The following is a 27,686-nucleotide window of genomic DNA, read 5'->3' as shown; positions in this document are numbered from 1 at the left end:
CTAAAGATAAACACAAATAACTAAGAATAAAAAACACATAGCACCCCACAAACCCCTCCCTTAAAAATATATATAAAAAAAGTTTATCTAGGCGACTTTAGGTGGATTGTTTGTCCATTTTACAATGTAATAATTACTGGCTCATCATTGCTGTTTTGTGCCTGTTATACGTTTGGATTGTAAGATTGTTTTTATGTCTTTTCCTACAATAATACACAATGCTCTTTTTTTTTACTTTCAAGAAAAAGAGGACCCTAAAAACAGTAATACAGAGACACATAACTGGAAGCTCAGTGAGAAGCCTGAAGGGGAAAAGATGTTATCAGAAAGAGACAAAGAGAAAACTTCTTCCAGTTCTGACTGGGGAGAAAAGGAAAAGGATCAAAATAAACAAAAACCTTCACCAGGAGGCTCAGCTCTGTGTGAAAACAGTATCAGTAATCTCAAACAGGCAGGGGAAGAGGAGAGAAACCAGATGAGAGATCAAAGCTGTTCCTGTGATATTTGTCAGATATTCCTCAGCAATCATTTTGTTCTAAAATCACTTCTTAGATCTGATACTGAAGAGAGACCATCTACATGTACGGACAATGGGGAAAATGTCAGTCTAAAGAGAGAACTAGAAGGACAACAGAAAACAGTCCTAAAAGAGAAACATTTTACAGGTTCTGAATGTGGGAAAGGTTTCAATAGGAAGAAAAAGCTAATGCAACACAAGAAAACTTATAAAGAAACTACAATGTATACATTTACAGAATATGGGAAAAGCTTTACGAACAAAGCAGACATTATAAAATATAAGAAAAACATCACTGATGAGAGAATATCTTCATGTCCTGGATGTGAGAAAAGCTCCAACAAGGAAGAAAATTTCCACCAAGGACAGAGCTCAGTTTCAAGTGCAGAATGTCAGAAAAGCTTTAGTCAAGAGGAAGCAGTCATAGATCACCAAAAAGCTCAAACTGTTGGGGAACCGGACACTTCTACTAAATCTGAACAAATATTTTGCAGGAAGGCAACACTCTCAAAATACCAGAAAATCAAGAAAAATGAGAGATTATATACTTCTGCTGACAGTGGAATAAGTGCTTGTTGGAAAGGAAACCTCACAATGCCCAAGAGACTTAATTCAGTAGTGAAACCATTTACCTCTACTATGTGTGGTAAAAGCTTCACTACAGACAGTCTCAGAGACCACCCGAAAACTGACACTGGAATGAACCCATTTACTTGTACTGACTGTGGTAAAAGCTTTAGTAAAAAGCAAACACTGACCATACATCAGAGAATCCACACAGGTGAGAAGCCATTTACATGTACTGACTGTGGTAAAAGCTTTATTGCGAAGGAAACACTGACCATACACCAGAGAATTCATACAGGTGAGAAGCCGTTTACATGTACTGAGTGTGGTAAAAGCTTTATTACGAAGCAAACACTGACCATACACCAGAGAAGACACACAGGAGAGAAGCCATTTACATGTACTGAGTGTGGTAAAAGCTTTATTACGAAGCAAACACTGACCATACATCAGACAATCCACACAGGTGAGAAGCCATTTACATGTACTGAGTGTGGTAAAAGCTTTATTGCGAAGGAAACACTGACCATACACCAGAGAATTCATACAGGTGAGAAGCCGTTTACATGTACTGAGTGTGGTAAAAGCTTTATTACGAAGCAAACACTGACCATACACCAGAGAAGACACACAGGAGAGAAGCCATTTACATGTACTGAGTGTGGTAAAAGCTTTATTACGAAGCAAACACTGACCATACATCAGACAATCCACACAGGTGAGAAGCCATTTACATGTACTGAGTGTGGTAAAAGCTTTATTGCGAAGGAAACACTGACCATACACCAGAGAATTCATACAGGTGAGAAGCCGTTTACATGTACTGAGTGTGGTAAAAGCTTTATTACGAAGCAAACACTGACCATACACCAGAGAAGACACACAGGAGAGAAGCCATTTACATGTACTGAGTGTGGTAAAAGCTTTATTACGAAGCAAACACTGACCATACATCAGACAATCCACACAGGTGAGAAGCCATTTACATGTATTGAGTGTGGTAAAAGCTTTACTGAGAAGAAAAGACTGACCAGACACCAGAGAGTCCACACAGGGGTGAATCTGTTTACATGTAGTGAGTGTGGTAAAAGCTTTACTGAGAAGAAAACACTGACCATACACCAGAGAATCCACACAGGTGAGAATCTGTTTACATGTAGTGAGTGTGGTAAAAGCTTTATTACGAAGGAAACACTGACCATACACCAGAGAATCCACACAGGTGAGAAGCCGTTTACATGTACTGACTGTGGTAAAAGCTTTAGTAAAAAGCAAACACTGACCATACATCAGAGAATCCACACAGGTGAGAAGCCATTTACATGTACTGACTGTGGTAAAAGCTTTATTGCGAAGGAAACACTGACCATACACCAGAGAATCCACACAGGGGTGAATCTGTTTACATGTAGTGAGTGTGGTAAAAGCTTTACTGAGAAGAAAAGACTGACCAGACACCAGAGAGTCCACACAGGGGTGAATCTGTTTACATGTAGTGAGTGTGGTAAAAGCTTTACTGAGAAGAAAACACTGACCATACACCAGAGAATGCACACAGGTGAGAAGCCGTTTACATGTACTGACTGTGGTAAAAGCTTTAGTAAAAAGCAAACACTGACCATACACCAGAGAATGCACACAGGTGAGAAGCCGTTTACATGTACTGACTGTGGTAAAAGCTTTAGTAAAAAGCAAACACTGACCATACACCAGAGAATCCACACAGGTGAGAAGCCGTTTACATGTACTGAGTGTAGTAAAAGCTTTACTGAGAAGCAAACACTGACCAAACACCAGAGAAGACACACAGGTGAGAAGCCATTTACATGTACTGAGTGTGGTAAAAGCTTTATTGCGAAGGAAACACTGACCATACACCAGAGAATCCACACAGGTGAGAAGCCGTTTACATGTACTGAGTGTAGTAAAAGCTTTACTGAGAAGCAAACACTGACCAAACACCAGAGAAGACACACAGGAGAGAAGCCATTTACATGTAGTGAGTGTGGTAAAAGCTTTACTGAGAAGAGTAAACTGACCAGACATCAGAGAATCCACACAGGTGAGAAGCCATTTACATGTACTGAGTGTGGTAAAAGCTTTACTGAGAAGAAAAGACTGACCATACACCAGAGAATCCACACAGGAGAAAAGCCATTTACATGTACTGAGTGTGGTAAAAGCTTTACTGAGAAGAGTAAACTGACCAGACATCAGAGAATCCACACAGGAGAAAAGCCATTTACATGTACTGAGTGTGGTAAAAGCTTTATTGCGAAGGAAACACTGACCACACACCAGAGAATCCACACAGGTGAGAATCTGTTTACATGTAGTGAGTGTGGTAAAAGCTTTACTGAGAAGAAAACACTGACCATACACCATAGAATCCACACAGGTGAGAAGCCATTTACATGTACTGAGTGTGGTAAAAGCTTTAGTAAAAAGCAAACACTGACCATACATCAGAGAATCCACACAGGTGAGAAGCCGTTTACATGTACTGACTGTGGTAAACGCTTTAGTAAAAAGCAAACACTGACCACACATCAGAGAATCCACACAGGTGAGAAGCCGTTTACATGTAGTGAGTGTGGTAAAAGCTTTACTGAGAAGAAAAGACTGACCAGACACCAGAGAATCCACACAGTAGAAAAGCCATATAAATGTAGTGAGTGTGATAAAAGCTTTCATAAAAAGGAAAAACTGACCACACATCAGAAAATCCATACAGGAGAGAAGCCATTTATATGTAATCAATGTGGTAAAAGCTTTAGTAAAAAGGGAACACTGACCATACACCAGAGAATCCACACAGGTGAGAAGCTATTTCCATGTCCTAAGCCCATCTAAGCTCAATCACTCTCAGACAATGGACTAGCAGATGTCCAGGCAGGAAGTCTTGTGATGTCATTGAGAATGTGACCTGTTGCCATGCTCCATCTCAAAGCCAGATGCCCAGAATTCAGCTACCCAGGAGCTTTCTAATTGGACCAAGGGCAACCACCTGACGATAAATGCCCAGTTCAGACACTTTAAAAGCAGGGGCTCTTTCTTTAGAAGGAGAGTTCTTCCTGGCTGTTCCTGATGCTCCTGTCCTAGTCGCCGCTGCCCTGAAGTGATTAAATCTAAAAGCAAGCTAGAATCTCCTGGAATCCTGACTTCTCAAGCTGGACATCACATCCACCTGAAAGAAACGGCTTCAAGCTCCATCAGACAGCAAATCTACAAAGAAACTTCCTGTTCCAGCAAGGATCTCCTGCATCACTCTCCATAGCAGCCTCCATCAATGTGAGTTATCCAGCTTCATTTACAATCAAACCTGGATCCTGAAATAGTCCGTGAAATCTTCCTCCTCTGAAGAGTCACTGTCCTCCTCCTCTGACACCAGATCTCCATTACCTCTTTTCTCTCCTCCCTCTCCTTCTCCGACCTGCTCTTCTCTGGGGCCTCCCCCAGCTCTCTCCCCCCCTCACCTGCTAGATGGTGTTTGTTTACTGTAGCCCCTGACGCAACCCTTGGTGGGCGAAACACGGCCTGTGTCGGGCAATTTGTTTACATGCGGTATCTTTCTGATGTTATATTGATCTGCTGGCTTCTTTTTCCATAGTCCTCCAGGTTTACTTAATGGCATCAACAGATCCCAGTTCACAAAGGGTATTAAAATATGAAAAAAAACCCTCCAGAATCCTTTTGACAAGTAGAAGGAGTGGGTGAAAATCTATCGGTGCCAAAAGGGATGGAAGCAACAGAATTTGTGAAGAGAACAAAACTTTTCAAGGAATTGGATCAGCAGGGGAGAAACAACAAATGGGATAATGTCATACCAGAGTTCAAATTATATTGCAGTGATAGGGCGGATTAAATTGGTGGAGTTATAGCACTGTATGTTAAGGAAGATTCTTGAATAGATTAAAAATTCTGCATATCACAACGGACTTTCTCTCTTGCAGCTTTGGTCCCAGGGGGGCATTACGTTTTGTTGGCAGTCGTTTTCTCCAGATGCCTGTACTACCGGGGGTATCACTCCTCCTGTTACTGCTCCTGTTGTTCTCTCACACTGCAGTCTGCCGGCTCACTGATACTCTCTGAGGGTTCTTGTCATTTCTGGCATTCTGCTACCCTGAAGGTCTCTGGTTTTGTGGCAGTGCAGTTCCTGCTTTCTCTGTGGAGGGGTTTGCAGTTTCCAGGGTTTTATTTCTCTCCTAGGTGTCCGGTCTGGGTAGAGGTGAGCCGCGGGAGCACCGGTAAGGACCCGAGACGGGACACTAGGTACCTCTTCTGGTCTCTCTTCTTTTTGCATAGTCTCCTTCGCAGTTTTCCAACGATATTCCATGCCTGTGATGCCATTTTCCATGATTGGTTCCTATGAACCTAACCTGTACTTATATTGTCTTTAGATGAAAATAGTCTCTGTTAATGTACAAGGTTTAAATAATCCTATAAAACGTAAGAAGGTTTTGATGTATTTTAGAGGGCTGCAGGTTGATATTATTCTAGTTCAGGAGACGCATCTTCTTGCATCTGATGTGGCGGGATTCCAAGACCAGTTCTATTCTCTTGTTGCTGCCTCCTCTGCGGTGCATAAAAAGAATGGAGTTGCAATTCTTGCTCGCACCTCCCTTCCACTTTCCATTATAAAACAGTGCTCCGATACTGAGGGGAGATGGATATTAGTGAGCTTAAAACTGCACGATTCTAATTGGTTAGTAGGGACCTTGTATGCACCGAATTCTGACTCTCCCTCGTTTTTTCATAATATAATTACTGAGATTGTTTCCTTTGGAGCCAGCAATATTCTACTGGGTGGTGACTTTAATCAAGTGCAGGATGTTATCCTGGATAGGAAATCCACCTGTCCTCCCAGGTTGTCAAAATCATTGGATAGGATCCAGGATCTTAAGACCTCTCTGGGATTGGTGGACCCCTGGCGTCTTTTTCATCCCACAGAGAAAGACTTTACTTTTTACTCTCCTCCGCATGGGAGTTTTTCAAGGATTGACTACTTTTTAATCTCCTCGAATTTATTGCCACATATATGTAATTCAGAAATACTGAGTAAGGTTCTCTCAGATCACTCGCCAGTGTGTCTTAGTTTAACTGCGGTATTGCTTAGTCGGAGTGCACCACCTTGGAGATTTAATTCTCTGCTGCTGCAGGATGATCGCTTTGTTCAATTTATTAAATCCAAGATGGATGAATTTTTTCCTTTTAACCCATTGGAGGAGGGTAAAGCACTCTTGTGGTGGGATGCTTTTAAAGCTACAATTAGAGGGCATATAATTAGTTATTCTGCCATGCACGCTCGTCAGCATAGACGAGACCTGGAGGTTAAAACTGCTCAACTTAAGCTATTGGAAGACCAGTTTGTCATTGATAATGATTCAACGACTCTTTTGTGCTTGCAGAATTTGAGGTACGATTTTAATACCACTCTTTCTAAAGATGCGCTGGAATTAATTCATGCTCATAAGTCGACATTCTACCCTGAGAGTAATAAGGCCAGCCATCTTCTTGCGCAATACCTTAAAACTAAGAGAAATAGGATTAGGGTCTCACAAATAGTTGACTGCGCACAGGTCATATATACCTCGGATGAAGATATTGCCCAGCAATTCCAATCGTACTACCACAAATTATATGACTCTGAGGTACATTTTTCATCAGGATCCTTTGGGGACTTTGGGAACCATCTTGATAGGCCTCTACTTGATGGGTCTCAACAGCACGCTTTGGAACAACCCTTCTCCCAACAGGAAATATTGGAGGCTATTCATTCCTTCTCTAAAGGTAAATCACCAGGTAATGATGGTCTCCCTGTGGAATTTTACCGGATGTTTGCAGATCTTCTGGTGCCCAAGTTACATATTATCTATAATTCGCTCTTACATTATGAAGGTCAAACTGGCTCTTTCTATCAATCTAAGATCATTGTTATACCCAAGCCAGATAGGGACCCGTCTAAAGTTGAGAATTATAGGCCTATTTCTTTGATTAACATTGATAACAAAATCTATGCCAAAATCTTGGCCTTGCGCCTTCAACATATTGTGCCGGATATCATCCATAGAGATCAAAATGGGTTTACGATAGGCAGGTTGGCTAGCGATAACTCTAGACTCTTTTGGAATGTCCTTGCACATGTTGAGGGCTCAAGTGAGCCGTTTATAGCGGTCTCACTTGACGCTGAGAAAGCCTTTGACAGAATTGAATGGGATTACTTGTTTCACACTTTGGCTTGGTTTAATTTTGGTCCATCTTTTATTAAAATGGTCAAAGTTTTATATACTGATCCGATGGCTTCAATCTCAGTGAATGGTACAAATTCTCAACTTTTTCCTCTCCGGCGGGGTACTAAACAAGGCTGTCCATTGTCTCCTCTCCTTTTTAATATTGCCTTAGAGCCATTGGCTCTGGCTATCCGGGCTCATTCCAATATCTCTGGGGTGCCTGTGGGAGGAGAGGTATTCAAACTTTCTATTTATGCTGATGCTATTTTACTCTATACCACCCCAAACTCCCTGCCAATTATTTTGGATGTAATCAATTCCTTCTCCTCCCTGTCTGGCTATAAAATAAATTGGTCTAAATCAGCCATCATGCCGTTAAATTCCCTGGTGTATAGATCTCAGATATCTCAATATCCATTTGCCTGGGAACCTTCTAAACTTAAATATTTGGGAGTTTGGTATTCCAGGTCGGTGGATCAGACCATGCCTCTTATTCAGAATCAAATTTTGAATTTAACCACTTCACTCCTGGGTTTATGGTCTCCGCTTTATTTGACGTGGTGGGGACGGATTGGGGCTATCAAGATGGTTCTGGCTCCGAAGTTGAATTATATATTTAGTATGACTCCCTTCTCTTTTCCAAATTCTTTCTACGCCAAGATTGACTCCTTGTTACTTAAGTTTCTTTGGAGACAAAAACCACCTCGCAATGCACTGAAGAAGCTTAAGATGCCGACTCATTCGGGAGGTCTTAATGTCCCTGATTTAAAAAATTATCACATGGCTTTTCGCCTATCACAGTCTTTAATGTGGTTCCAAAGGGAATTCTCTCATCTGACGCCTAGGTGGCTGATTTTTGAGGCCGCCTTGGTGCTCCCTTGCCCCTTATATCTTTTACCCTCTGCAGATTAGTATCCATATACCAAGCACTTGTGGTTGTTGAAGGCCTCTGCCTCTGCCTCTAATATCCGTTTAGGGCTGGTCTTGGAGTTAGCGCTGCCTCCCTGGAGGATGTCTCCCTCTTGTATAACTCTAGCTTGCAGTCTGTTCACCTGCAGTCCCAAAAAGCTGAATGGTCTGGTAAAGGTATATGGCTGTTATCACACCTTTATATTGCAGGTACGTTGTTGTCACCGGATGCTTTGGCTGCACTATACGATGTTTCTTTGCTGGCCTCTCCCATGTGGAAGGATATCTCTGCCTTTCTCTCGACCTTTCAGGTCTCTAATTCTCTGCTCACTACTCCTTCAGATTTTGTTGCCCTCTGTCTCAGTATTGTAACTGGTAAGAAGAAAGCATCTGTCCTTTATAAAAAAACTTCAGGATTCGTGTGTTGATGCTGTTGCTCCTGTAAGAAATATAAAGTGGAAAGAGTTGAAAAGTTCACAGCAGCAGGAAGTGCTGACAGTGATTAATGCAACCTCCCCCCCCATGTCTTGAGAAAGAATGTGCTGAAATATGAAGGAAAATGGGCAAGGCGCCTGACTGTCTGTGAGAAAAGGATGGGGGAGTGGTGAGGGGAACAGAGGCAGCATGTTCTGCTCAAGATCAAAGATTTATGGTATGGTACAGCATGCACGTGATGTCAGGAAAAGATTAGTCATATAGCAAAGACAAACAGTATATAAGCAGGATAGAATAAATATGTAGCAAGCATTCTGACTTCTTTGCCTGTACATTGCTTGTTTGTGCAGATATGCTTCCTGTATAGACCATTGATGCTATACAGTAAATTGTAAACTAAGAGGTGAATAAACATTTTATATTAAATGTAAAATTCGTCTAGCCTTTTCTTCAAAGTGGCGACCGCGGCAGGACTTATGCCGCACATGGAACGAAAGGGCGAGACGAATGACAAATTAAGTGTTTGTTGTTAACGAAAGTTTTACAGGATTTTGAGAGCAAGCGTTGTCTAGCCTGACTTCTGTGCACCACTGACGTGGGAGTGATCAATCTACTGACGTGGACATACTCCTGGGCTTGCTTAAAAAGAAATAAGAAGACGCGTGAGTAATAGTGCACACTGACTTTTCTTTTTGTATATTTGTTTTCTTTTGTAGTTCTCTTTTTTGTATATATTCTTTGTTTAAGTACCTTAGTATATTTTTGTGGGTTGTGGTTATATCGGAGAAATTGTAATAGTCAGAATAAAATGGAAGGGAAAGGGGCAGATAAGAAAGAAAAGCCCTCTGTATACACTTTGTATTTAGATTTAGATAGTTCAAAAAAATGCACCCCTTTGCAGCACGTCATAGAATTATTCCCGTTAGACAAAAAACAGATTGAAAAAACACATGAGAAATGGGTCAAATATGATGCAAAAGATTCTTTTTTGAGCTGGTCTCAGTATGGATCGTTTGATCGCCCAAAATTGTTGTCTCTACTGAGATACATACAAGAAAATAAGAAAAAGCAGAAAAGTTTAGAAAAACATCTTACTATTTGGAATTTATTTTCAGTCGCGTCTGATTTATTCCATGCAGATGTAGAAAAAATACAGCAAGAACAGGAAAATTATAAAAAACGGCCACCTCCTTATGAGTCAGGTGGAATTACACGAGAAACCCTTTGCCCAATAAGGGACAAAGGATTGAAAGGAGAGCAGAAGCGCCCTAAACCGTGTGAGGGATTTTCTGCTTTAGACGACCCCTCCAGTGATGAAGATGGTTCAAAGGGAGGGGATAATGAGGACAGCGATGTGGGGACTAGGGAACAGAAAAGAGAAGCAAAACGAGTAAGACAAAAAGAAAAGGGGAAAGGTAGCACAGAGGAAGGCAAATATCCTGATTTGAAAACTCTGGCTACGTCTGAAATGTATGATTTGGCCACCCAATTTGAAATTGAGGGACGACTGCGGATGTACTCCGAGCCTCCCATGACCACGTCAACCCCAACTCATAAGCGAACAAAAACTATGCCAACATCTTTAACCCCAGGGCCCCCCAGGCCAATTTTTCGAGGCATGCATGTAGCTGCAGAACTTATGAGACTGAATAATACTAAATATGGTGAGGAATGGTGGGGGGCTACTAGACACTTGTTAAATGTAAAAGGGCTCCCCTTGCCGTGCGATGAAAATGGTCCTAGTACACATGAGGACATTCAGGAATTATTAAAGGTTGTCAACAAATATTGCCCGGGTATAGGGAGTGGAACATTTGTAAAAGAGGGATTAGAATTCTGGGATAATTGGTTCCACAAAATAAAATGTGATTTGGAAGAAGAACAAAAGCAGGAAGTCTGTGGGGCGATGGCCTCCAGCTTCAGTGAACAGGTCATGCCAGTTATGACACGGGTGGACGCGGCTGGCAACCGAATACGCCATTACAAACCATACACCCCCGTAGATGTTACAACGTTAGTTGCAAAAATTCCCAGTATAGTGAAAGGAGCTCATATGTGGTTAGATGGGATAGAACAGGCAACTGCAGGGACTCAACTGACTATAGGAGACTTTAAAGCTCTGTGTGCGGCATCGGGCGTCAGTATACCTCAGCTTGCGGTACAATGCGGGTATCAGCGTTTGATGTCACACACAGCAGATGGGGATGTATATGTAGGAGATATCAAGGCTGCTCTTTCTGCAGCCCTGCATGTGATGTATCCAACCCCGATTGATTTTTCAGCCATAACGGCAAATAAATGGGACCCTAAAACTGATTTTTCGGCGCATTTGACAAAATGTATAAATTTGTATAAGGCTCAAACAGGGCAAGATGCGGATGTGGACCATAATGTAGCAGTATTTTTACACCTATTCATGTCCACACTGCCTGATAATATGCGTAAGAATTTAGACGCTGTCATTGCCCTGTCCTCAAAGCCGTGGCCAGAAATAAGAGAGACGTTGATGCATTTTAGCAATGTGCATCGTAAAATGATAGAGACCCCTCAGAAAGAACATGCTAAATTAACTTCTAAGTTAATGACTATGCAGTTAAAGGATTTGGAAAGCAAGGAACAGGATAGAAACAAAAAACAAGAAACAATTGTGACGCCCTCTGCTCCACCTCCACAGGTCATTTACTATGTACAACCGGGATATAGCCGGCTGTACCAACCAAGGGGACGAGGCATGGTTAGAGGAAGGGGTAGAGGTCGAGGGATGCAAGGATCAGGACCATCACCTAATAGAAGGGCACATGTACAATGTTGGGGATGTCAGCAATATGGTCACTATGCCTCAGAATGTTATCAGAATACAGGAATGCCCCAAGTACAAATGCAGACGCAGCAAGGGTTGATGCCCCAAGTAGTAGGGATACCTGCGAGTGCCCCGCAGACTGCAATACAGCAGCCGGCGACGCAATCACAGGGACCAGGAGCGGCAGTACAGGGACTGGGCACTGTGAATGCCTTTCCAACTTGGCAGAATACTCCAGACCAGTGCTATTGACTGGAAGCGGACCCGTGTCAGGAAGAGGGAATGATTTTCAGGTTAGACACAAGGGAGCCCTTTATTACATTGACAATTGGAAAATATGGAACTCCTGTGAGATTTGTGATAGATACAGGGGCGAGTACCTCTGTGTTATGTGCAAAACCGCAGGGAGTTAAGCTTTCAAATCAGTATAGAACAACAGTGGGATTTACGGAGGTAGAACAAAGAAAAAGGCTAACGGAGCCGACTCCGGTGCGCCTGGAATGCCAACCGCACGGTTCAAGGGAGGTTGTGGTACCCTTCTTAGTGGCATCCGATTGCCCAGTAAATTTGTGTGGTAGAGACTTGTTGTCTCGATTAGGACTGTGTTTAGATTTTGGAGATAAAGAAATACCAAGTTTGCTCACCATGGTCCAACAGTTGAATAATGAAAATAAAGTAAGGGTTATGGAAGAATTACCGCAACATATTTGGAGTACAAGTGAGTCACCATCCAGCTTATAATCGAACGAGAAAAACGCCCAAGTTCCAACCTAAATCGGGAGATGGGCGTCTTTCTCACAAAAACAAATAAAGCGGTATAATCGAAAGCCGAACTTTGGACGCTTTCAACTGGACTCCGTCGCGGATGCGGACAAAGTGGACGGGGGCGTGTCGGAGGCGTGGTGAAGGTGGAACTGGGGCGTGGTTATCACCCGAACAGAGATGGGCGCCTTTCGCCGATAATGGATGCGTTTGTAGCTAGAATTTAGGGCACTTTTCCTGGACCCTGTTTTTTTCACGAATAAGGCCCCAAAAAGTGCCCTAAATGACCAGATGACCCCCAGAGGGAGTCGGGGATGACATCCCCTGACTCCCCCAGTGGTCACTAACCCCCTCCCACCACAAAAAATGATGTTTCACAACTTTTTATTTTCACCCTCAAATGTCATACCCTCCTCCCAAGCAGCAGTATGCAGGTCCCTGGAGCAGTTGTTAGGGGGTGCAGTGGACGTCAGGCAGGTGGACCCAGGCCCATCCCCCCACCTACCTGTTACAATTGTGCTGCTTAATGCTTAGTCGTCCAACCCCCCCCAAACCCACTGTACCCACATGTAGGTGCCCCCCTTCACCCCTTAGGGCTATAGTAATGGTGTAGACTTGTGGGCAGTGGGTTTTGAGGGGGATTTGGGGGGCTCAACACACAAGGGAAGGGTGCTATGTACCTGGGAGCTCTTTTACCTTTTTTTTGTTTTTGTAAAAGGGTGCCCGGTTGGTGTCCTGGCATGTGAGGGGGACCAGTGCACTATGAATCCTGGCCCCTCCCACGAACAAATGCCTTGGATGTATTCGTTTTTGAGCTGGGCGATTTCATTTTCCATTATCGCTGAAAAGCAAAAACGCCCAGCTCACACCTTGGCGAATAAAACATGGGCGTCTATTTTTTTTGGAAAATACGGTTCACTCCGCCCCTTCACGGACCCGTTCTCGGAGATTAACGCCCATGGAGATAGGCGTTTCTGTTCGATTATGCCCCTCCATATGGACTAGCCGTAAATGCAAAACCCCATAAGATAGGCACAGGGGCCGAAGCAAAACCCTTACCCCATACGACCTAAATTAGTATCCAAAACCCTGGAACACATTGGTAAATTATTGAAATGTGGTATTATTGAACCTTCAGTATCCCCGTACAATACCCCATTGTTTCCGGTCCCGAAAGGGGAAAACAATGTAAGGATAGTACATGATTTAAGAGAGCTAAATGAGGTTACAAAAAATCAATTTCCGATTTGTGCGAACCCCGCTACTCTTTTGCATACCCAGAATATATATGCGCACAACACTGTCATTGATTTGTCTAATGCATTCTTTTCAATACCTCTTCATCCAGAGTCTAGTGATTTGACATCATTTATAGTACAGAATGAGGCATACCGGTGGACTAGGATGCCGCAAGGCTTTACTGATAGTCCATCGGTATTCTCAAAACAACTAATGATGGATTTAAAGGATTTCATGAGTCGATTGCCTGACACGGTGTCATTGTTTGTCTATGTAGATGATATTCTACTGTCTGCTGAGACTGCCTAGAATGGACTAGAAAATTATTTTTGTTGTTAGGAGAGTTAGGATATAAGTGTAACAAGGAGAAATGTGTTGTAGCTCAGTCTACTGTCACCTTTTTAGGACAAAATGTTTCAGCAGAACATAAGATCATTATACCGGAAGTTATATCTATTTTAAATGAGACCCCGGTACCGGAAACAGTTACCCAGTTACGTGCTGTTTTGGGAATGTTAAATTACTGCAGACAATGGATACCAAATTATACACAAAAAGTAATGAGACTTTATAAACATTTGAAACTGCCCGCAGCCACACCAAAGAATACACTAATTGTGTTGGAAGAGCAGGATAAGATAGTACTGGCTAAGATTGTGAGGGATTTGTTATCCCCAGGACCCTTAGCAGTAATAGATATCCAATCACCTGTGCATCTATGGGTAAAAGACATGGGAAACAGTTGGGCAGCCATGATTAATCAAAATAATGAAGTAAATACACCAGTAGCTTTTTTATCAGGCTCTTTTAATCATGTGGAAAAGGGAAAGAAAGAAATACCAAAGTTATTGACAGCTATTGTGGCTGCGGTAGGCAAATGGAGGGCACAAATGCCTTTTGTTCCTATTGTAATACATACCAACCACACGATTAAAACGCTGTTGAGCCCTAGCCAGACGGCATTGACAGCCACTAGATTTGGAAAATATCAAGCAGTACTTTTAGGACAAGATATAAGAATAATACCATTAACCAAAGAACAGAGAAATAAGATAGATCTGCTTTTTCCTGTCGATCAAGAGGTTGAGATCGATACTATAGAAATCCCTACATTTCACTGTCTTGCTTTTGAACCCTTGTCTGATGGGTTGATATGGTTTACAGATGGCGCTTGTGAAAGGACTGTTGCAGGCTTTGCCTGCGTGCAGGTGGATGAGAATCTAACAAAGATAACACAAGTACAATATAAAACCCCTCCTGACCATACTGCACAGCATGCTGAACCTTTGGCCGTTATTACTGCCTTACAACAAACTGATATGACTCAAAATGTTACCATATATACTGATAGTGGTTACGTTGCAAGTTCACTACAGTATCATATATTAAAATGGCAACGTAGGGGGATGATAACCAGTGCAGGTAAAAATCTACAACATTACACATATTGGAATTTGCTGTTTGAAATTTTGTCGAGAAGGGAACGAGAAGGTAGGAAAACAGCAGTTGTGTGGACCCCGGCCCACACTGAAAGGCCAACCTTTGAGGCACTAGGTAATGCAATGGCTGATGCAGCAGCAACGGAGGTGGTTAAGCAAAGTGAAAAGATCTTGTATAATACTAGACAGACACAGGAAGGGCCACTTACGAATGTAGATAAGATTGAAATGTGGCAGCCAGAGGAACAGGAAAGTGAAAAATGGTTGAAGAAGGGATGTATGCAATTGGGAAGTGAATGGTTTAATGAGGAAGAAGGATTACCTTGCATGCCAATGAGCCAAGTGATTAAGGTATTGACTGAGTGGCATGCAACCATGCATTGGAACAAAGAAACTATGAAACAACAATTTGAGCAAAGATTTTGGACTTTGAAAATTGATAACTTGATTCAACAGGTGGTGCAGAATTGCATGGTATGTAATATTAACATACCTAAACGAGGTCCTAAAATATCGCCTGGGACACTTCCAATACCAGAAGGCCCAGCTAAGGAATGGTACATTGATTTCACTGATATGATTGTTCCAGTGCAGGGAAAAAGATATTTGTTAGTTTGGGTGGATGCTTTCTCAAGGTGGATAGAAGCATTTCCATGTAAAAGGGAGACAGCACATGAGGTGGTACAATGCCTGGTAACTCACATTATGCCAAGACATGGGTGTCCGTCTAGAATAATTTCTGATAACGGGACACATTTCAATAACAGTGTTTTGAAAGAAATGGAAACGATTATGGGTTTAACACACAGAAAAGTATCAGTGTATCGCCCCACCTCCAATGGTTTGGTGGAGCGCTACAATGGCATTTTAAAAACAAAGTTGAGAGTCTTACTAAAATCTCTCAATAAAGAAATGGTGGGAAAATTATATACATGGCTTGATGTATTGCCATTAGCATTAATGACAATAAGGGCCCAACCCAATGGGCGTACAAAATTGTCCCCATTCCAGATACAGACGGGGCGTCAATGTTTTCCCATGCAAACTGTAGATGTGGAAAACACTACGCAGTATTGGCAAAAACTACAACCAATGCTAAATTTGACCAGTGACATGATTCGTACCAATGTGTCACATCAGGTAGGGAATAATGATGTTTGTGCTTTTAAAGTAGGTGATCTAGTACTACGAAAGAACTTTACACATAAAACGTGGAAGGATCCTGTGTATGTAGGGCCTTTTGCTATCACGGCCCTTACTCAGACCGCTGCCCGTCTGGAAGGTCATACTTCTTGGATACATTTATCAGATATTCGACGAACTAATAATATTGAAGTGGACAAAGAATAAAACAAACACCATGTCCCTAAACATGATGGTATTGGGATGTTGTTGTTTGTTAATTTCAGCGGGGTGGACAATGAACACATATGAGAATAGACTTGTTACAGCAGCCAAGATGTTGAATTTGACTGATTGTATCATATGTGCCCACCGACTGACATCATCCTTGTCCTTGCCAGCTATGATGTATGGGACTACAATGATAAAGTTGGGTGGGCACCATGTCTGTTATCCCAATAATACCTGTATAAGGGATGATTGGACAAATGAGACTATTTATAAGCAAGCCTTGCTTACGGACAAGTATCCACAGACATCATTTTGGTGTCTGATTAATAGTACGGCGACTGGAAACATCCCCCCGATAAAGTGCAATTACACGCACGATGTTGTAACAGGTAATTGGTCTATCGGAGGAAGTACAGTGATTATAAATGTCACAGCCACCAAAGAAAAGTGTGGCAATAAAACAAGCTGCAATAAGACTTTAACTCAATGGTATGTAACAACTGATTCAATGAATGTTAACACCTTGGAATATGCTTTTAATTTGTGTAATTTTAATGCCACCTCAGCTAATGCAATTGGTCATTACCCTTATAATTGCTCGTGTATGAAAACTAAGAACACAAGGCATTGATTGTAACTTAAATCAAAAATGAACAGAACTTTAATATGTCAGCAGAAAATATTGAAAGACGTATGATAAAGATGATGGAAAGACAGAGCTTGCAGGCATAGCATACCACAAATAATGAGGGGGCGGATTAGAGGAGGTGTGTGTATGAATGTCCCATATTTTTTTATCTCGCAGACAAAAGGAAGCCAGTACCAGACCCAAAAGAATGAAATAAAATACTTGCACGCACATAAGAGAGTGTGAGACCTGACAGAGCAGGTCTCAAGGGAGGATTGTAAGAAATATAAAGTGGAAAGAGTTGAAAAGTTCACAGCAGCAGGGAGTGCTGACAGTGATTAATGCAACCTCCCCCCCCCCATGTCTTGAGAAAGAATGTGCTGAAGTATGAAGGAAAATGGGCAAGGCGCCTGACTGTCTGTGAGAAAAGGAGGGGGGAGTGGTGAGGGGAACAGACGCAGCATGTTCTGCTCAAGATCAAAGATTTATGGTATGGTACAGCATGCACGTGATGTCAGGAAAAGATTAGTCATATAGCAAAGACAAACAGTATATAAGCAGGATAGAATAAATATGTAGCAAGCATTCTGACTTCTTTGCCTGTACATTGCTTGTTTGTGCAGATATGCTTCCTGTATAGACCATTGATGCTATACAGTAAATTGTAAACTAAGAGGTGAATAAACATTTTATATTAAATATAAAATTCGTCTAGCCTTTTCTTCACTCCATTACGGGTGTCTTGCGAAAGGGATCTCGTCTGATTGATGCGTCTGATTTTGACTGGTACACCTTTTGGGTCCATTCGATGCGTCCAACTAAATCGGCAGCAATTTCCCAATCCTCCTATTTTCTTTTTCACAGGGCCTATTGGACACCTGCTAGAGTGGCCAGGATTACTAAGAGTCTTGATTACAAATGCTGGTCCTGTCAAGAATCAGATGGATCCCTTTCCCATATGGTTTTTTACTGTAAGAACGTAAGAGCATACTGGCGACTCATTTGGGCTCAGTTGCGCCTTATTTTTCAGTTGCCTGCGTCAACCGTGATTTCTTATGATGTTGTGCTTTTAAGGGCCTCTTCTCCTAACCTCTCTCTCTTAGAATCCGATAAGAAATTGTTTAATATATTGTTGGCTGTTGCTTTACACTTAATTGTTTCAAACTGGAAAAATAATGTACATCTCAATTATAATGAATGGTGGAGTAATGTGTGTGTTGTTGCAGGAATTGAGGTAGGAATTACCCCTATTGTTAGTGGAATCTGTGATGCTTCAGGAGTCAGACAGCACACACCAGAATGAGAGAGAAATCTTCTTTATTTGCCAGCAAACAAAGTAGAACATCAGCTCTAGCTCTCTTCTCTTTCTTAGCTCTTTTTCTGGTGGCTTCTGTCTCAGTTTCTTCTCTTCTGTTGTCTCTCCTTCCAGCTCTCTTCTCCTGTTGTCTGTTTCTTTTCTCTCCTTCTTTCTTCTGTCTGTTCTTCTGACGTAAGCTGCTTCTGCTCTTACTTAAATACTGTTCTATCCCCCTCAACCAATCATTACTTTTAAAATATCAGTTACATAGGTTTGATATTTCTCAAACTGACCTCTGACCTGGGGCCCCTCAAGCCAGACATTTGGGCACCAGAACTCTTGCATTTCATTATGATTAATTTCTCAGCTATAGCTTTAACTGCTAACTGGACTCTGGCATTCATTAAAGGGTCAAGGGCCAGTCTTACTTAATGGCGCACATACGTGATTTGTTATTTCTTTCAGAAAGCCCAGTCCTACATTTACCTATAATTAATCAAGACTTTTCCTGACCTTTTTCACCTATCAGCCTCATACACAGAACTTGAGATAATTCAAACCACATGCTGACCCCCCCTCACTGCAGCCTTACTTAGAACGCCAGACAAAGAGTTGAACAGACATTCTACATGTTAATTTACAGAGAATATAACATATTCTAAAATAAGCATCCTTATAAGACATATTCTAAATATCAAGAACTTGTAAAACCTAACTACTTTCTCTCTAAACAGTATTTCAGCCTATTCTTAAACTACAATATGTCATATGTCTGGCTCATGCTTACTTACAAAACTATTCAGCATGCCTAATAATATACAGATGTTGAACTAGCCTTCATCATTCACAAAAGAATCAAAGAAATTTCTCTCCCTGACCTTTCTAACCTTTAGCTTAGCACAGCTAGATTTCTAATCTAAACCATCTGGCATTCCTTCTCTTTGCTTGCAAAAGTTGAAATAAGAATTCAAACACCACTTTTAATATCATTTCTTTTGTCCACTGCCTCAGTGTGATTAGGAAATATGAAACTATTCTAGCCCATAAGCACCGTTGTGTTCAATCTGTCTTGAAGACCTGGGCTCGTTTAGATTCATTTTGTCGGACTCCTAATAGCACTACCTGATAATTGTATAATTGCTGATTTGCTATGGGTATTGTCATGGTATGTTGTTCTGTCTTTTCATTTTTGTTATTAACTTTGCCATGGATTATTGTAACTTTTTTTTGTTTGTTTGTTTTATGTTATACTTGAAAAACCTTAATAAAAATATGAAAAAAAAAAAATTCTGCAGGACACAAAACATTTTAGAATACCCATGGATAGAAATTCCATGTATAAAGAGAAAAAGGATTGTATAGGAGTGTACTACCATCCATCATGTTATCAGAAATTAGGGAGGCTAACAAACTGGGGAGCCAAATAATAAAGGATGATTTAAATTAACCCGATATTGACTGGGTAAATGTATCATCAGGGAATGCTAGAGAGGTAAAATTCCTTGATGAAGTCAAGCACTGCTTTATGGAGCAGCTGGTTCAGGAACCAACAAGAGGAGGGAACAATTCTAGACCTGGTCCTGAGTGGTGCGCATGATCTCATGCAGGAAGTAATGGTGCTGGCTCCACTTGATAACAGCGATCATAACATGATCAGATTTGATATAAGCTCTGGAGTAAGTACACGCAGGAAATCCAATATGTTAGCATTTAACTTTCAAAAAGGAGACTATGATAAAATGAGAAAAAGGGCGAAAAAGGAGCAGCTGCAAAGGTCAAAACATTACAATGGGGGGGGGGGGGGGGGGGGGGGGAGCAAGGCAAAATGGCTGATTGAGAAGACACCTGAGAATCTGCTCTGTGCTTACCTTGTTCCTCTCTCTTTCATGCCTTCTAAGTGTAAGGGTTAGGTGACCTTTTATTTACTTATTTACAACATTTGTATCCCACATTTTCCCACCTATTTGCAGGCTCAATGTGGCTTACATATTTCCGTAATGGTGGTTACCAGTTCCGGAAAAAAAGAAATACACAGTTAAGGTAGAGCAGACAGAATGGAGTAAGTATTCAGGAAGGAAAGTTCATCTCTATATATAAAAGGCACCACCAACGTTCTAATGAAGCCTCCAGCCGGAAGTGTGAAGCGCCAGAGACATCCGGTTTCCCCATGAGTGAAGGAAAACAGCACAGCACGAAATCCCTCTCTCTGTAACAGTGAAGGACTCAGAGGGGGGAGGGGAGAGAGATGCCCTCACTCTCTCTGTAACACAAACAGAGAACAGCAGGAAACTTAACACTGGACTCGGAGGGGGGAGGGGGAGGGCAGGGACACACACACTCCCACATGCACACTCTGAAGAAAACCTTGCTAGCCCCCGTTTCATTTGCATCAGAAACGGGGCTTTTTTACTAGTCTTATAATAAAAATCGGGATAACTTAGCTTGAAACAATCATGAATATTAAATGTCAAAATAGGAGTGGAGGAGTGGCCTAGTGGTTAGGGTGGTGGCTTTTGATCCTGAGGAACTGAGTTCAATTCCCACTTCAGGCACAGGCAGCTCCTTGTGACTCTGGGCAAGTCACTTAACCCTCCATTGCCCCAGGTACAAATAAGTACCTGTACACAATATGTAAGCCACATTGAGCCTGCCATGAGTGGGAAAGCATGGGGTACAAATGTAACAAAACAAAAAAAGAATTAGATACTGTGAAAGTGCAGTGTACATCTTGTTAATTGACAATTAGGGTGTGTTATTATGGTAAGCTTTCTTGAATAAATTGGTCTTCAATAATTTACAGAAATTTATTATGTTGTGGGTTGTTTTTATGGTTTTTGGTAGTTCATTCCAGATTTGCGTGGCTATGTAGGAGAAATTAGATGCATATGTTAGTGTATATTTTAGTCCTTTACAGTTGGGATAATGTAGATTCAGGAATGTACGAGATGAGCTAGTAGAAACCTCTACTCCTCTTGGTCAACAGAAGTTGGATTCATTTGTGCTTCCGTAGCCGGCAGGAAATGAGGATAAGATCCCAGCTCGGCGTTGGACAAAGGGAGAGTCCCAGCTTTTGGGAGGGACATCTTTGACCCCTCAAACCAGGTTGCTCCACCACTTTGACAACACCATGGAGGAGGCTGTGAGGACTCCGAAGAAAGATGCCACATCTTCAGCAGCCACTGTGGGGGATTCTCCTGGGTGAAACCACCAGGCCTTGTTTCTGACTATCCCTTTTTGCTGGATGGATATTTTGGTTTGTTCACCCACTAGCACCCTTGGATCGTGTGATTCCTTTTACCTTCAGGTGGGTCTCCCCACTGGATAACCTGAGACAGATTCCGAGATATGCTCACCCTTAGGGATCTCACTTTTTAATTAATCTAAATAGTCATCTAAAGGAGGGTTCCACTCACCCTCCTTGCTCACAAAACTCACAGAGTCTGTATTATGATAAAGACAGTGCTCTTGAAAAGTGTCAAGAACCCTGTACAGTTCTGACCTGTATTCGCAATTATAAAAGAGTAACCACAGAAAGGCAGTATATCAAATCCCATTCCCTTTCCTCTCCTACACCTCAACATTAAAATTGTTTCAAATTCCCTTCCATTACAACCATTTTTAAATCTGTTTTCTACTCCTGCACCTTTGGCCTCTTCATTTTGTGAATGTTTTCAAACTCTGTCAAAACAATGTAGTATTTCTTCTCAAAAAGCATGGGAAAAAGGTACTGGTGAACATTTGTCAAAGAAAGAATGGTCTCTCTCCTGGTTAAATAGCCCGAGATCCTCCCTCTCCTGTTTTTTTTACAACACAGAGCTCATTGGACTCCTACTAAATCCTTTAAAAGTAAATTATCTCTCAATGATTTATGTTGGTCTTGCTCTATCAGAAAGGTACAATAATGTCTATACATTTTGGCTGGATATTTGGCCTAAAATATTAGATATCGTACAACTTTCTAACTCATTTCCTGTATCTTTTAAGCATTTAGGGGTCCTTTTTCAGAGCGGGGTAATCCCAGTGCGGGCTTACTGCTCACCCTTCAGGGACTACCACCAGCCCAACAGTAGCTCTACCCTGAGGGCACACCATTTCTTGGGGGGAGAGGGGAAAGAAGACCCTCAGAAATGGCTTGCTTGGTGGTAATCGGGCTTAGCGCGCTGCTACCGCTGGGCCCCTCGTCCCGCAGCTTAGTAAAAGGACCCCTTAGTTTGGAAATGTATTGCCCTTACAAACTCTCTTTCTTTCTGATGAAGTTGCTTCTTTATTTGATGTTTTAATTTGCATTGCTCTTAAATTGACCATTCAACATTGGAAGGATAATTCCAGTTTATCCATTTTCATCTGGTGGAACACAGTTTTATTATTTAAGAGATATGAGGATATTTCATTACAATTTCCTGCTACACGTAAATGCAAGTGGGGTAAATAAGATCGATATTTATCTGTTTCTTTATTCATTAATGAATCTTTGTAATTGATGCTCAGATGTTTTATTGGGTTTATTTTGATTTTGTTCACACCTTTTTCAGTAGGTAGGTCAAGGTGAGGGCGGTAATTGGGAAGCAAAACCGGTGCTGGGCAGACTATGGTCTATGCCCTGATTGTAACTGAATAGAGATGGGTGGGCTGGAGTGTAAATTTTAAGAGGCTTCGATGTTAGCTTCAGAACTTTTAGTACAAGAACAGTGCAGGACAGACTTTTACGGTCTGTGCCCTGAGAAATGCAAGGAGAAATCAAACTCGTATCACATACAGTGGCTTACCGAGCACGGGGCGGTCCGCCGTGTGGCTGTCGGCTCCGCTGGTTCCCTGCCCCCTCTGCCTTGGAACAGGTTGCTTCCTGTTCTAGGGCAGAGGGAGCAGGGAACCAGTGGATCCGACAGCCGCGCGGATGCTGCCAGCAGGTAAGAATGCAACAGGGGGGGACACCGCTGCACCCGTTGGGGGTTTGCGCAGTGGCGATCTGCCCCGGGTGGCCGTGGCGTTTCTAGGGGGGCTGACACCCGGGGCAGATCACCGATGCGCCCCGCCCACCCCTCCCGGTGCAGCGCAACTCCCTCCCGGCGAAAGAACCCCCCCCCCCGCTGGAGGGGGGGGGGTGCCGCGCACCGCTCAGCTTCGTTTGTTTCCATGCTCCCTCTGCCCCGGAACAGGAAGCTGACCGGCGCACGGCACCCCCCCAGCGGCATGCACCCCCCCTTGGTACGCCACTGCCGGGTGGCAGCCGAACAAGAATCGCCACTGATCACATACCATGTAAAATGAGTTTATCTTATGGGGCAGACTGGATGGACTGTTCAGGTCTTTATCTGCCGTCATTTACTATGTTGCATTCAGGTACTCTGGGTCTTTCCCTGTCCCTGGAGGGCTCATGTTCTGTTCATTGTGTTGTACCTTTGAAGCACATTATACCTATGCTATTTCATTGGTGTTTACAATTTGGTTTACCTTATTGCATAGATTTTGTTTATCTATATATTCAGCTACTTTTTCATACTCCTTGCCTGGTACTTACTCTCCCCCCTCCCTTTCATTGTGCTTTATTATTGACTTGTTTATATATTCAGGATTCTTTCCTTATTGCTATGTGTGGGTTTATGTATTTTGTGTTCAGATTTTGTAGCATTTAAGCCCACCACCACTCAGAACTGAAAGCTGCAGAAACATCCGGCCAGAGGTGGCAGCACCTGTTTTTGTCTCAGTCGGTGCTTCCTCTCTCTGCTCTCATGGGCTGTCTGCAATGTGCCAGTTAGTGACTCTATGACATGAGACAAGGAGGCTGGAAAGAGCTGAAGCCAGTGGGCGGAGCTTGGCGTCAATTTAGTTCACGCAAAACAATAGGGAGGGAAAAGCAACAAGATCCCGCCCCTTTCAAATAACCTCACCTACCATCTACCTAGGGATTGGTCAGAATGTTCCTGGGGTGGAGTGAAGGGGCGGAGTTTCACTTCCCTCTTCTCTTTCTTTCCCAGCACTTCATTGACCCACCAGCAGTGCAGCATAATCCAGACCTGTCCCTGGAGTGGCTGCAAGGAGGGAGCTGGACTGGAGGTGGAGGTGTGGAGAAGGGCAAGAGGATGGAGCAGGTAGGAGACTGGCAGGAGGTGGGCAGCAGTGTTGGAATGTAATTGTATTTTACATGCATTGCCTGTCACCTATTATTTCTCTGTGATTACTCTGTGACCTCTGATGTGAATTACTTAGAGAGGTCACACTGCTATGCAACTTCCTGTGGGGGCAGATGCAGCAGATGCAGCACATGGAGCACATGGAGCTCATGATCTCTCCTAACCTGAGAGGATCTATGGTGGTGTGAGCATCCATTACCATCTAAGCACATGGAAGGAGCTGATAATACAAATGTATAGTAATATGTATATATAAGCCTGTCTGATTATAATCAAACTACAAACTGTGAGTAAACAGATGTTTTGTTACTTCAACTTTAAAGTGACTCAGCAGTGAATTATTCTGGGGTGAATGAGAGAGAGATGAAGAAAGAAATTAACATTTCTAAAGCTGAAGCTGTGTGTACTAAAATCTGCTAATTATTTACTACAAATAATCCAACAAAAGGGTTATGGGCCCAGGGCCAGGAATTGAAAAAGAAGAGAAATATTACCAGGCAGAAAAAAAAGCCACATTTTTCTCTTAAGTTTTAAAGGAAAGATTCAGTCTGTCTCTCTCTCCCCCCACACAGCAGACAGAAGGCTAAGAAAATGGCTGAGGGAAGAAATTCACCATTTTTCTATTCTCTCAAGGTGCCTAAATTAACTGAGTTTAATTATCAGCAGTGGGAACTAAGATTCATATGTCTCCTTCGAGCAAAAGGATTAAATATATGCTTAGACCAAGACAGAACAGCTGAAAATATGGCTGAATGGGACAATGCAAACTATTATGTGAAGTGCATGCTTTTGGAAGCTCTCTCAGAGAAACAAGCCATATTAGTGGAGGAAAAAGATACACCAAAGGACATTTTATATAAACTGAGAACTATGTATGCAACTACATATGCAAAGCAGCAACCAATTTGGCTGGCAGAGTTGAATGAAACCAAATTAAGGGATAAAAGTAAATGTAATGATCACATTATGTATCTTATGTCTTCATTTCAAAAGTTAGAACTTTCTGGAATTCCCATGTGTGATGCATTGAAAAGAGCATTTCTTTTTACCTCACTATCAAAGAAGTTTGATGTTTTTAGGTCTGTAAATGAGGCCATTGAAGGGCAATCTTTTGAACAGGCAACATCAAAACTAAGGCAGGAATGCATAATAAATGATTCTGAGGAGATGTGTTCTCAAAGTCAGTCAGAGAGAAATGAAACAAATTTCTTGGCAAAGAACAGAGGAAGGCGGAGCTATGGGAAAACTCCACCCAAGGGCAAGCTGATTTGCTACTCATGTGGAAAGGAGGGACATGTATCTAAATGGTGTAAGGAAACACAAAACACTCCCTCTAGCTCACCTAAGCCAATGGAACTAAAGAATTTTCAAACCAGGAAATGTATGAAGGACAAAGATAAACACAAGGGTTTTCTAATGGCAGAAAAATCTTTGACTATGGTAAATAATAATTCAAATGAAAGTACTTGGATTTTGGATTCAGGGAGCACATGCCATTTAACCAATTGTAAAGATTTCTTTCAGGAAATGTGTCCAGAGGAAGGTATTCTTAAAACTGCAAACGCAGGAACTGCTAAGATCCAAGCAAAAGGTATTGGATTCTTAAAATGCAAAGTGTCTAATGAAGTTAAAGAAATTCCTGTAAGTGATGTCTTGTATATTCCCCAAGCAGTTTGCAATATGCTTAGTGTATCTACATTAGATAAGAAGGGATTTGTGATTCATTTTGAAAACAGTAAGTGCACAATCTCTAAAAATGATGAAGTGTATGCTGAAGCTTTTATGCATAATGATGTTTATAAACTGAGCATTTCAGGTGAAGCCTCACATATGGCGCAAGTAAGGAAGAATGATGGTAAATGTAGTCTGGAAATCTGGCACCGCCGCCTGGGACATCGTGATTTTAAGGTGATCCAGGATCTTTACAGTAAGCAACTGGCCACCGGCATTCAGATAAGTGCAGATGCTGGTAAAATGGAGAAATGCATAGACTGTGTTACTCAAAAGGGTGTGAGACCCTCATTTCCTGCATACACAGGAAATAGGAGTAATAAAGTGCTGGACTTAATACACAGTGACTTATGTGGACCGTTTAATATCCCATCATTGGGAAATAACAGATTTGTGCTAATATTCTTGGATGATTTCTCTAGATATTGTGTGGCCTATTTGCTGAAAGAAAAAAGTCAAGTCACAGACATGCTGAAGAAATACGTAGCCATGGTGAGCAATAAATTTGAAAGAAAACCAAAGGTTCTTCAGACCGACAATGGTGGTGAGTTCATTTCACAAAGCATGCGCACATTTCTAGAACAAGAAGGCATTCAGCATATCACAACAGTAGCTTATACACCAGAGCAAAATTCTGTTGCAGAGAGAAAATTTAGGTCACTTGTGGAAATGACCAGATGTATGCTGTCAGATAGCAATCTCCCTAAAAGACTATGGGGGGAAGCCATTCTCACAGCAGTGTACCTACAAAACAGAATGCCAACTAAAGGCGCTGAGCGCACACCACATGAGACATGGCATGGTAGGAAGCCAAACCTGTCACACATAAGAACATTTGGAAGTACAGCATATGCTCATGTACCAAAGCAAAGAAGGCATAAGCTGGATTCCACAACAGAAAGGGGCATTTTAGTTGGCTATACTCCAGGACACAAAGGATATAGAATTTTGAATCTGAAAACTGGCATTGTTGGCATAAGACATGTTACATATTTTGATGAAAACAAAAGGGTTGATAAAGGCTGGATTATCCCAGATGAGCCTTATCATCCAGAATATGAAACTAGAACCATAATAGACATGCCAGTGTATATAAATGCCATACCAAGGCAGATGTCTGAAAGCAACTCACCTGTATCTAACGAGGAACAGGCAGAGGAAGCAGACACAGAAAGGATCATTGAAGAAGACAGTACAGTTGGAGAAGGGGAATCAATTGGAGAAGAACTCTCAGATTTAGAGGATGCGGAAAGGTCAGACCAACCTGTTGTCAGACGCTCATCCAGGGAAAACAAAGGTGTTCCACCCCCAAGACTGTCTTACCTAACAAAGTCAGCAGAAGCTCAAGAGCCCTCAACATGGGATGAGATTGAGAAAATGCCAGCAGAAGAAGCTGCTGAATGGCATAAAGCTGCACAAGAAGAAATTGATGCATTGGATAAAAATAATACTTGGATTCTTACAAAATTACCTCCTGGCAAGAAAGCTATAGGATGCAAATGGGTATTCAAGTTAAAAAGGAATGCACAAGGAAAAGTGGAAAGGTATAAAGCCAGATTAGTGGCAAAGGGATATCTTCAAAATTATGGAGAAGATTTTGATGAAGTGTTTGCACCTGTAGTGAAACACACGACAATCAGAACACTTC

General features: G+C 42.0%; 1 protein-coding gene across 1 annotated transcript in view; it reads left to right on the top strand.

Moving 5' to 3' along the window:
- Positions 1–255: 255 nt before the first annotated feature.
- The window catches only part of LOC115458773 (zinc finger protein 850-like), a gene marked incomplete at its 3' end in the record, with an annotated part of 52,355 nt that continues 24,924 nt past the window's right edge, over positions 256–27,686 (top strand). The window contains exon 1 of the mRNA XM_030188590.1: positions 256–3,902. Coding sequence (XP_030044450.1) covers positions 317–3,902 — 3,586 coding nt within the window. The remainder of the gene's footprint in view (positions 3,903–27,686) is intronic.

Source organism: Microcaecilia unicolor, unplaced genomic scaffold (assembly GCF_901765095.1).
Source record: "Microcaecilia unicolor unplaced genomic scaffold, aMicUni1.1, whole genome shotgun sequence".
NCBI lineage: Eukaryota > Metazoa > Chordata > Amphibia > Gymnophiona > Siphonopidae > Microcaecilia > Microcaecilia unicolor.
Note: the sequence above shows the minus strand (reverse complement) of the source record. Positions and strands in the feature narration are given on the sequence as shown.